The sequence below is a fragment of the Rattus norvegicus genome, chromosome 9 (assembly GCF_021556685.1).
Source record: "Rattus norvegicus strain SHRSP/BbbUtx chromosome 9, alternate assembly SHRSP_T2T, whole genome shotgun sequence".
In the NCBI taxonomy this organism is placed as follows: domain Eukaryota; kingdom Metazoa; phylum Chordata; class Mammalia; order Rodentia; family Muridae; genus Rattus; species Rattus norvegicus.
In genome coordinates this window covers 91,598,918-91,611,160 of record NC_141542.1, presented here as the reverse complement: position 1 = coordinate 91,611,160, position 12,243 = coordinate 91,598,918, and the positions used below count along the sequence as shown (strand labels likewise).

General features: G+C 48.9%; 1 protein-coding gene across 9 annotated transcripts in view; it reads left to right on the top strand.

Annotated features, from left to right (window-relative positions):
* The window catches only part of Cfap65 (cilia and flagella associated protein 65), a 34,347-nt gene that overhangs the window by 20,466 nt on the left and 1,638 nt on the right, over positions 1-12,243 (top strand). For 4 of the 9 annotated variants that reach the window (XM_087565418.1, XM_087565421.1, XM_087565416.1 and 1 more), the window contains 11 exon segments: positions 3,296-3,472; positions 3,708-3,774; positions 3,939-4,049; positions 7,264-7,455; positions 7,569-7,721; positions 8,633-8,776; positions 9,088-9,201; positions 9,387-9,494; positions 10,931-10,975; positions 11,179-11,378; positions 11,807-11,935. In XM_087565418.1, the coding sequence (XP_087421544.1) occupies positions 3,296-3,472; positions 3,708-3,774; positions 3,939-4,049; positions 7,264-7,455; positions 7,569-7,721; positions 8,633-8,776; positions 9,088-9,201; positions 9,387-9,494; positions 10,931-10,975; positions 11,179-11,378; positions 11,807-11,935 (1,440 nt within the window). 9 annotated transcript variants of the gene reach the window in all.

The following is a 12,243-nucleotide window of genomic DNA, read 5'->3' as shown; positions in this document are numbered from 1 at the left end:
ACATTTGCCCCAGGTTCTCCCTAAAGGCAAACTGCAGGCTGGTCCTGCAGAATAGAAATGTGGACCAGGCCAGTCCCTGCCCCCCTGGCACAACAGGAACCCAGAGTAGAGCAGCCTCCCAGGACAAGGGAGTGTACTGAGGAGGAAAGCATGACACAGGGTTGTTGACCACTTTTGACAGAGTGGTGGTGAGATCAAAAAGACTAGAGTGCTTTCCTGGCATAGACAAGAGCCCTGGGTTCAATCCCTAGCATGGTTAGAAGGGAAAGGAGAAGGAGGGGAAGGAGGAGGAGGAAGAGAAAGAGAAGGAAGGAAGGAAAACTTTTTGAAGAAAGCAAGAAAATGGGGCCTCAAATACATCTGGCAATACAGGCAGGAGCAGGGCATGAGGGGCCTGGAATCTTCCTCCAGAGAGTTTGAACTTGTCAGGGGACTAATGGCATGACAGCTGCAGAGGGGGACAAAGGCCCAGTTAACATTCCATGACCTGCCACTCTGATCTCCAGGGGATAGTGGGTCAGGACGGTATTATTGTCCTCCAGGTTATGGGGGAAAACATGCACATTAGAACCAGTCAGGGGACAGGCAGGGGAACGATTTCACCAGGAGACCAGCTGAGTAACTGTGTGTTAAGGAGATGCAGAAATTTCCCAGAGGATCCTGAAATAGCAAGAGCTTCTCAGGCTTATATCCACTGCTGGGGTAGCCAGAGCTTGGGAGCACACCCCACTCTCAGTATTTGCACCACACACAGATACCCGGATGCTTTGCAGAGTGATTCCCCCTAGAATGTTTGCCACGAAGGAGGAACGTATGGAGTAGAGTACATATACATCTAGTACATTCTTTTTATCAGTCGCATGATATTCTACAACAAAAAGGGATTTAAGTTATTAGGCCACCCCTTTATTGGAAGATTTTGTTCCCAATAAAAGGAACAAAAAGTTTTTGATTTTGTTTTCCACAATAAAGAAAGTCTTGTATTTGGATGTGTATATAGATAAAGTGTGCAGGACTGAGAAGATTGTTCAGTGGATGCAGAGTTTGTGTGAAAAATGGCCTCATAGGCTTGTAGAGCCTGATACCTTTGGAAGGCATGTCCTTATTGGAGTAGGTGTGGCCTTGTTGGAGTAGGTGTGGCCCTATTGGAGTAGGTGTGGCCTTGTTGGAGTAGGTGTGGCCCTATTGGAGTAGGTGTGGCCTTGTTGGAGTAGGTGTGGCCCTATTGGAGTAGGTGTGGCCTTGTTGGAGGCCTTTGAAGTCTCATATGCTCAAGCTAGACCTAGTGGGACAGTCTCCTGCTGCTGTCTGCAGATCAAGATGCAGAACTCTCAGCTCCCTCTTCGGCACCATGTCTGCCTGCAAGCTTCCAAGCTCTTCACCATGATGATAAGGGACAAAATCTAAAACTGTAAGCCAGCCACAATTATATGTTTTCCTTTATAAGAGTTGCCATGGTCATGGTGTCTCCTCATAGCAATAGGAACCCTAACTACGACAGTGGTTAAAAGGCTTGCTGCACAAGCTTGAGGTCCAGAGTTTGGAGTCCCAGAACCTGTGTGAGGCCAGCCACAGTAACACATGTCTGTAATTCCAATGTTGCCGTGGCAAGGTGGGAAGTGGAGACAGGACAGTCATTCCCAGCAGCTTGTGGGCCAGCTAGTCTGACATCCACAGTGGTACACAAACCCTGTGACACCCAGAGCTGCCAGCTGACCACATGCATGCTGTGGCACATCTGCAGCCATGCTCACATACATGTACACATACATCATGTACACACATACTCAAAATGGATCTTTAGATGTTTAGTGTGTGTTGGCACATTGTCTTGCCTTCATTTTAATCATACAGGCGGATTCCTGAAAGTAGCACTTCTGGGTTGAAGAACACGTGTGTTTTGTCTTAGCAGATGTTGCCAAGTTATTTTCAAAAGCCAGCAGGACCCCCTCTTCCTCCGTGTGTGACAATGTCTGCTCTTTCTGAACCTTATCATCACTCTATGCATCTATTTTTTTAAATTTTCCATGTGAAAGGAAAGTTTGGGGTGCTGTTCCCTGACTTCTGTGAGGCTTAGTGGCCCCCTTTGCTTCTGTTTCTGGGTGTCTTGTCTTCAGTCCCGGACCCTGTTTGCTGGCGGGGCCAATTCCCTTCCATCTCTCTGAGAGGATGTTCTATTGAATGGAGGGCTTGGGACCCTTTCTCACTTTTTTTTAGTTTTGCCAACTGGTTGAGAGACAATATCTACTTTTCCACAGTGTGAGGCCTTGTGAGGGAGTTCTTCACACTCTTGCTTGCTTCAGGGTCACCAGCCCTCTGGGTACCTGTTCTCCATCCTGTGTCCAAGCTAGCTTTAACACCCGCCTCCTCGGGGGCCTCTGGGTGATACTGCCAGCCAGCATTCCCGGGATTTGCAAATAGCCCCTCCCTCAGAGCTTACGAAAGAAAAATGAGTGGCCAGCTGCTCCTAGTACAAGTGACATCCTTGGCTCCCAGTACCTAAAACAGAGCCCCACTCTTCTGTTTTCTTTAGTCATTCTGGGTCTTCTTGTGTCTTTAGTTTCTTTAGTTTGTGTGTTTGTTTCTTTAGTCATTATTCTATTGCTATGGTGAAACGCCAAGTCCAAAACAGCTATTATAAAAAGAAGCATTTAATTGGGTACTTGCTTACAGTTTTAGAGGCTTGGTCCATGATCATCAAGGTGGGGAACAGATGGACATGATGCTGGAGGAGTAGTTAAGAGCCCACATCCTGACCTGCTGGCAGCAGTCAGGGAAGGAGTGAGACTGGGCCTGGCATGGACTTCTGCAGCCTTAAAACCCGTGACACACCTCCTCCAGCATGGACACACCCCCTCCAACATGGCCACACCCACTCCAACATGGCCACACCCTCTCCAACATGGGCACGCCTCTTAATCCTTCCCAAATCATTCCACTAACTCAGGATCGAGCATTCAAACATATGAGGGGACATTCCCATTCAAAGCACCACACAGGGTCTCATTGTGTAGCCCTGGCTAGTCTGGAACTCACTATGCAGCCCAAGTTGACCTTCACTTTCAGCTGTCCTCCTGCCCATCACCCTAGTACTACTATTACAGTATGAGCCACCATGCTGGCGCTTTCTAAGTTTGGGGATCTTTATGAAAGGAGAATGCTCACCAGAACATGGGTCAACTTATAAAATGGGGGTGCAAAGAACAGGAGGTGTGTTAAAGACCCCTCTATCTGCCTGTCTTTCCAATGGACCTATCCTTTGCTTGGCTTCAATCCTCTTGTTTGCCTTTTCCAGGTCTTTCCTCTTTCCAAGTGACCAGCAGTTGGACATGGATGTGTGGACAGAGCAAGCAGACCTCAACAGCACTGAGCTCCACCAAATGCGTGCAGAGGATAATTGTCTCTTCTCCATCAACCCCAAGACTGGGAGCCTGACCCCTGGGCAGGAGCAGATGGTGGAGTTCAAATACAGGTGTTCCTATGCTCCCCACAATGCCCTTCCTTCCAAGAGGTCCCTAGCCCTGGCTTTTCTCTGTCTGACTCTGGGATACCCTAGACAATACCCCTGGGGAGCCATCCCCTGCAGGGAAGGTCTATGTCGTTTCTGTCTCATCCCAACTCAGAGGTGGCTGTCTGGTTCAAAGCCACACTTGTTTTCCCATTCAAAGAAGATTCCAGAACTCACTAACTTGTCTCTTCCCTTGAAGACACCTGTTTGTTGGCACCGATCGCCTCTCTGTGCTCTTCAAGGTGTCCCACGGACGGGAGATCTTGGTGAGACCTCACACCCTAGTCCTGCTGGGGACTGGCTCCTGGAGCTTTTGGACATCCAAGAGAGAAGCTAGGAGTGGTGCCCTCTGGGGAGCTAGGGCCCGTATCTCTGTTGGGTATACCATTCTCACAGGGCAGCATGCCACCCATGGGTTCCTTATCTACAGCTACACTTCATCGGCGTGACAGTGAGGCTAGAGCAGAAGTATGTGCACTTCACCTCCACCATCCACCAGTTCATTCCTGTCCCCATTGGCGAAACATTGCCCCCACGCCAGGTCAGTGGTGTGTGTGAGCCTGAAACTGAGAGGCCTACGTATTGATCTCTGTGTGATCTCAGTCCTTACAGGACAGCAGACACTAACCCACAAGGGACAACTGGGGAGAAGTAAGGACAAAGTCTTCTAGTACTAAAGCCCTTTTGTCAGGCTCCATTCCCATGCAAAAGTATTTTCCCCCACTAGCACAAAGATCTTCCAACTTCTTGACCATGGACTACACTAATAATATATCTTATCATTTGTGCTTCACTCCAGTGTTTACACACACACTCAACTAGAATTACTGTGAATCTGCACTCAGGATCTTACATACAGAGTTACACAGTCTCTTTTATTTTCTCCTGTCCCATGTTTTATATGCTAGCTATGACCCACTCAGTTCATCTAGACCTGTTTGCTGAGAGGTCTCAGCCACAATTTGGAAGTCATTGCTCTTAGAGAAGCTCATCTTTTCAGGGAGCCAAGGATAGGGGAAAAAAGTTGCACACTTTCTTTCATGTGCATGCGTGTGTACATGTTTGTGTGGGGGTTGTGTACATGTTGGTGTGTTTGTGTACATGTGTGTGTACACATACATGCATACATGTACATGCTTGTGTAGGTCATCCTTTACCAGACTAGCAAATCTGTAAGCTCCAGGCAAGGACTGATTGAGGAGAATATATGCATGTTAATCTGGCCTCCACATGTATGTGCAAATGTGTGTACATGCATACACATGTGTGAGTGAGAGAGTGTGTTTGTGTGTGTTCTTACAGTTCTGAGGGTACACACATATGGAGAGAGAGAGAGAGAGAGAGAGATCTTACTGTCCAAGATGAGGTCCAGGTGAGAGCCATGATTTGGTGTTATCTGGCTGGTACGTGCTTGCACTCCTGGCTCATACACCACGCCTTCTCCATATGTGTTCATGCAGAAGAGAAGGCAAACAGGTTTCCTTAGGCCTATGTGAGTTTCATTCTTGAAATCTCCACTCTTATGACCTGAACACCTTCTAAAATACCCCACCTAAAATAAAATAAAGAGATACTGTGTAACTTTGTATGTAAGATCCTGAGTACAGATTCACAGTAATTCTAGTTGAGCGAAAGAATATTTTCATTGATTCTTTGAGAATTTTATATATACATTGCATAATGTATTTTGTGTACAATGTATTTTCACCTGCCATTCCTCCCCCTAACTCCTCCCAGATCCACCCTCACCTCCCCACCTCCTCCCAACTTCCTGGCCTCTTTTATTAACGCCCCACTAAGTCCATTTGTGACATACATATTGTCCTAAGTGTGGAGCATCCATGGAACTTGGTCGGCCATCAGTAGGTCCTCAAGTGGGGTCGGGGGCAGTTGTAAGCCCCTCTCCCCTTCATGGTAGAGCGTTGACCAGCTTGGTCTTGTGCAGGTAACCTCAGGGTCTGTGACTGCAGAGGTCCTCGGCCTGTCTGTCGTGTCCAGAATTCCCTGTTTTAGTCTGGTCACAGCCCTACCCACCCTCCGACTCCTACATTCTTATTGTCACTCTTCTGCAACAGGCCCCAAGCCTTGCGGAGGTTAGGGTATAATTGTCCTGTAGCACAGCCAACTTATTCCTACAAGCTTACAGATAAATGACACTCAGACTTTTTATTTGACTTCGACAATTACTGGGTGGTCAGCCCTAATCTGCTTTTCTAACTGCTGGCTTGGCCACTTCCCCAGTGTGTTCCCTAAGTACTTGCTGTTTCTTCTGGCCATGTTTATGGTACATTGCCTCCCGTGGAGCTTCTCTCTTCCTCTCCCCTCTCTCCTCTTTCCTCTTCTCTCCCCCTCTCTCCTCCTCTCTCCCCTCTCTCCCCTCCTCCTCCTCTCTCCTTTCTTCTCTACCTCCAACCAGGTAACTCAAAATCCACCTACCTCTAACCCCTCCAGTAATTGGCTGTAGCCATTTCTATTGAAACTAAGTTTAAATTACTTTAGTTTTAAATTAAGGAACATGGTTTGCAACAACGAAAGCTGGTAAACTGTGAGAACTCACTCATAGGCCTAGACCTTGGGTCCAGAATTACCCAAACATTACAACAGACCAGACCTCGGTAGCATCCCATTTGTAGCTGAGCGCTACACAGACACGTATTTTCTACTCTGATCATCTGTGAATTTCTGTATGAACCATGCACCGTGTAAAGGCATTTCTCAGATGAGGTTTGAGAACTGCACTAATTTACGGGTGTAGAGGCATAAAGTTAGGGGACAGTTTGATATCACTTAGCAGAATAATCGTAGCAAGTTCACCTCTGGGGTCTACAGTCTCAAAGCATGGGTTCTAAACCATGCGCCAGGCCATACATTTGCTCCTATGGAGAGGGGCCTTAAATCTAATCAGGAAGTATGTGGTCGCCCCCAGAACTTCGAAGTCATTATTGCAGCTGTGGACACATCTTCACCATGCTGCTGCTTACAGCAGGTACACGTTCACAGTTGTGTAGGAGTGTTGAATTCCCCCCCTAGCAACCTACATCACAACTCTCCATACTGAGCCAGACAGCAAGGAGGGAGCCTCCCATCAGTACCAACCCGACTGGATTAGGTTTCAGCCTTTGAAACCGGGTAATGAGTAGATACAAACATTCACCCAATAGCACCAGATCTGGAGATCAATGTGATGGGCCAGGCCAGGAAAAAGGAAACTCCAGGACCAGACCCAGGAAATCTTTGTTCTTTTCTGGTTTTAGTATTCTTAGTTCTGCAAAGAACTATTAGACTAGAACAGCTCTGTTTTTTCCCCCCTAAGACATCCTTTGGAGGCAGTCTTCAGTTCTTCAGAACCCTTCTGCACTCAGAATTTCTTCTAATAACAGATGTGGGATGTGACATGGTCTTCATGGTGGACTAGATTGAAAGTCTTAGATGATAAAGGGTCTGGATGGTGTGTAGGTGTGTGTGGACATTTCCCCAAATCCCAGTGTGGAGGACACTGGGGTCTTTTATAAACTTGACAAGTGTCAATGGAGAGAAAATGAGACAAGCTGCTGCTGTTTTACAGACAGAACTGCTGATTATCCTGAAAGGTTACAGGCTGAATAGCCATGTACTGAGCCGTAGGGAGTAACGATTGGGTGGGAGCGGTGCCCAGAGACCTCCATAGTTACTGTGGGGATAACCTGCCCTCCCAAATGGACAGAGCCCAGGCTATCTGCTCTACTGTTAACCATCCCCCAACTCCTACCCTGCAGATTTACGAGTTATACAACGGTGGCTCAGTGCCTGTGACATACGAGGTGCAGGTCAGCGTTCTGTCACAGGTACAAGAAAAAAATTTTGACCACCCTATTTTCTGCTGCCTGAACCCCAAAGGGGAGATCCAGCCAGGCACTACTACTCGGATCCTGTGGATCTTCTCACCCATCGAGGCCAAGACCTACACAGTGAGCAGCGAGCGGCCCAGATACTATTGGGGGGGGGGGTTGGAGTTGGAGCTGTGACTTCCTTGACGCATCCTGATCTGACCAGTTCCTTCCCCACTTCTGTAACTTCCCAGGTGGAGGTACCCATACACATCATTGGATGGAACTCAGCTGTCATCTGCTTCCAGGGAGTGGGATACGACCCTTACATCATGGGCGACACCGCCCCTTTCCACAGCATCTCGGACAGTAGTTCCACATACTCTCGGCTGATGGTCCCTGGGCAGGTGGGAGACAGGGAGCTGGGGAAGCCAGAGGCAATGGAGGGGCCTAGAGTCAAGGGTGGCCAGTGCCAAGGGCTAGGGAGGCTAGGGAGACAAGGAGATAGGTTAAGGGTGAGGGGTGAGGCCTAGAATTAGTCTGGCTCCAGCTTCAAAGATGGCGCCTGTCAGCCAGTGCCTGGTGTTCCTGCTGGGGACACTGAAGTGGAAACCACCCATTTCAGATCCCTTGACCCCAGCCTTCTCTTGGAGTATAGGGCTGAGGGATATTGAAAGATTTATAAAGAAATCATTCTATTCTAGGTATTGTCTTCATATAGAAAAGTTCTCTCCTGGGTTCAAGTAGATTTTGCTCAAGATATTAGTGGTCACCAATACTACCGTTAGTCTACATGTTTCTTATTGCTGGGAGGCCTAGGTTAACACCTAGCCATCCATCTGTCCGTACACACACACACACACACACACACACACATATATGTATATATATATATATATATATATATATATATATATATATATATACCCACTGAACCATACATCACTTACATAGATTGTATGTATTCATCACACAGCCATCTACCCATGGACCCACCCATACATAATTGCTATACTACACATTTTTCCATTAGACCCCTAATTCAGGACAAACAGTGAAAACCCCGCAGACACAATAGGCTTTACAGAGTTATCCTAGCTCTGAATGTCAGAAGAATTTGGAAGAGTTGCCTGTGTCCCCTGAACCTTAGCAACACGCCCAGCACCAGGGAGCAACTGGGCCTACAGTATAGGGCCAATGTAAGGGTCAGATGCGTGGAAATCTCCTAACATCATAATTGGCCAGTTGGAACTGGAAATGCTTCTATGGCTTCCTCCTCATGACCCCAAAGCTGATGCCATGTTGTCTTCACCAACAGAATGTCTTCCTGTCTCAGTCTCACATCTCCCTGGGAAACATCCCTGTGCAGAGCAAGTGTAGCCGCTTGCTATTTCTGAACAATGTCTCCAAGAACGAGACAATTGTCTTCACCTGGCAGCCAACTCCCTTAGACTTTGGAGAGGTGAGAGACCACATCTGCTCCCAGAATCAGCCTCATTTGGTACTGCCCCATGCCACCCCATCATATTCTGTCCCAGCCCAGCCCAGCCCAGCCCAGCCTACCCTATTACGTCCCATCTTGCCCTACCGTACTTCATACCATTCTCTCCAATCCCATCCTATTCCATCCCATCTTGTTCTGTCCTGCCCCCTCCCCTCCCCTCCCCTCCCCTCCCCTCCCCTCCCCTCCCCTCCCCTCCTGGACCACCTTGCCTCATCCTATCCTCTGCCATCCTTCCTCCAAAATCCACAGGCTCTCCCCTAAATCACCAGGTAACTGTGAGTCCCATGGAAGGACAAGTGCCTCCTGAAGAGGGAGCCCCAATCCTAGTGACTCTGAAGGCCTCGGTCCATGCCAGTTTCTACAGCATAGACCTGGTCTGCAAGGTAAGGACAAGCTACAGGGAAACACTTGAGCTCCCAAACACAGCTCCCAATTATGGGACGGGGGGGGGGCATTCTGAGAACTCCCAACCCTCAGAGAAAAGCAGGAGCCAGCCCTTGGAAGAGTCCATGGTAAACCGCAGCTGAGACCCTCCAACCATAGGCCTTATCTCTTGTGCTGTGCCCAGGTGTACCAGCAGGAGCTCATGCAGCAGTATCACAAGGACCTGAGGGAATGGAATGAGGAGAAGGCTCGGCAGGAGGTGGAGTTCACCATCACAGATCTGAAAGTAAAGGTGAGGAAGGCTGAGTGGACTTCACACTCCCAGCTCCCGCTGGCCTTACCAGAGGAGAGAGAGGTGATGCGCTAAGGTAGCCTTCCTCGGGAAACTAGCCAGCCTGCCCTAAGAGATTAGATTCTACTCTCTAGACTGGGCAGAGCAACTCTGCAGCTTTCCTGAACCATCCAGTGTGAGGAAGGCTGACTGGCAACCCCCTGCTCCACACAGGAGGGGTTCAGGGTGCCTGTTGTGTGCTGAGCATTGAGAACACAAGGCCTCAGCTTCTTCTGATGAAGGCTTCGATAGCCTTTGGTGGGAGATCTGGAGAGAGAGAGAGAGAGAGAGAGAGAGAGAGAGAGAGAGAGAGAGAAGAGAGGAGAGAGGAGAGAGAGAGGAGAGAGGAGAGAGAGAGCGCCTTAGATTTGATTCTTGTCTTCAACCTTTGCTAAGTGTGCAGCCCTGGCTAAGTTACTTACTCTTAGTCCCTTGACTATAAAACGAACATAACATAAGTTAGGAATTTTCTAGGTAATCCACAGGAGAGAGACAGATGAAATAGGATGAGCCATGAGTTATTAACAGTTGGAGCTGAGTGACCGGGACTTCTTTGTAGCATTTGCTCCCATTTTGTATACGTAATATGGGGTGGGGATGGCAGTTCAGTTTTTGTTTTTTAAACAGGGAGTCAAACTCTTGTCTTAGCCTCTTAGGTTCTGAAGTTCTAGGCATGAGGTACTATACCCAGTCAACAATAAATGGGTTTTTTTTTTTTTTTGGTTCTTTTTTTAGGAGCTGGGGACCGAACCCAGGGCCTTGCGCTTCCTAGGCAAACGCTCTGTCACTGAGCCAAATCCCCAACCCCAACAATAAATGTTTTAACATACGTCCTAATGCTAGGAAATATCCACTTTGGAGTTACTGCCATGAGCATTAATACAGAGTGCCTATAGCTGAGTCCAGAATCCAGCGGCCACTTCTGAAACATGGGCTGCTGTATCACTGCAGGGAGACATAAAACATAAAACATGCTGGCTCCTCATTCCACCGCCTGCCAACATTCACCCCACAGGCCTCTCAAAAAGGCTCTGCCCTCCCTGAAGCTTGGGTCCTCTGTGACACCGACCACATAGGGAGCAGCTGCTTTCTACCTGTCTCTAGAATGCAGACTCTTTCCTTGTCTCTGGTTCCAAAGACCCAGGGTCCCAAGGGGAATCACCTTTGGGGCCAGCCTCCCTACCTTTGACCACATTTCCTCCTCTATTCTTCACTTGACTGAGCAGATCTTCCTCATCTCTTCCCAAGGGGCACTTATCCAGGGAAGGTTCTAGAAGAGGAGGGAGGCCCTGGGAGGTAGGCAAAACCAAGAGGGGAATGCGAGTTCTGCTTATTCAGAGACGGAAGTGGACATGACTGGGGCTCTCACATCCTAAGCGGGACCCTTTCTCTTACAGAGGAGAGCACACTGTGCAGCCCATGAACCCCCAAAGAAGTACAAGGTGAGCCAGAAAGCCCCAGGCCTGTTTCAGCATAGCTGAAAAGGTTCTCACTTTTCCCTGGAGATATCCCCAAGCCCTGAGCCAGCCTCTTAGATGGAAGGGAGGCAAGTGCCACTAGGCAAGTCCACAACCCCAAAGAGCTGGTCCGAGGGATCCATTGACAATAGGATCGCCCTACCACCCATGTCTCCATCTCTCCAAAGACACTGCCTCCCATCACAAACCAACCGCCTCTCGGCCGACCTGCCACCTGGAACCTGAAGATCGGAAAGGAGGAGACATGGCCATGTCCTCAACCACCTGTGCCAGGCCTGCTCTGTCTAGGCCTCACTGCGAGGGCCCATGCCATCGACTACTATCTGGCCAACTTCTTCTCCGAGTTTCCCTGCCACTTTCTTCACCGGTGAACGCCTGGGGAAGCGTGGGCCGCCTTCCTCTCATCTCAGTCCTCTCCCCCACTGTAGAGCAGCAGATGTCCGCACCCAACCTTTAGGAAGGGTTGAAGCAAGAACAGGGCTGATGAGAGTCACTGGGCCCTCAAGGTCGCCATTACTGCTTAGGTCCTTTTAAAGAGAGTGATAGAGAGCCCCCGAGGAACCCACCGAAGCTTCCCGATGTCTCCTTTTGCCAACTTGGAGCCGCTGGGTCCTGCTCTCCCCCTAAGGGTTGGGTGTGGCTCTCTGAGTACAGTAACTACATTTGGTTAAGAATGGGAATGTGCCTGGCCTATTTATGTCCTTATACCTGGGGAGCTACCATCATGTCTTGTACCCTATTGCTACAGCATAGTAGTTTTCCAAATCCACTCAGGATATCAATGGTCTACCCCAGGGAGCTGCCAAAGAAGAAATCCTTCAAGGAAGAGTCAAAAGCTTTTGAGGAAGAACCCCCTGACACAGAGGGTCCTGTCTCTAGGCAGAAAAAGCAGCTTCTGGTTGACTGTCTTACCGCCATCATCAGGTACCCCCCCCCCCGTTCCACTTGCCTTCGTTCTTACCCTCCCATTTCTCCAGCTGCATTAGCCCAAGCTTCAGAAGCCCTGGCACTTTTCTCCCTGGGGTTGGGGGTGGGAGGGTAGAGAATTCCTTTACAAGATCCTTGACTGTGAAACTCTTGGGACAGACTAGGTCTAATAGAGCTGGCTAGGAGGGCCTTCGGGCCTGAATCCTGATTCTATCACTTTCTATGGCAGGCTTGAGAGTGTCTCCAGCCAGTTCCCTATGGCCTCAGGAAACCTGCCCTTTATCTCGGTCATTCTGGCTGGCTGG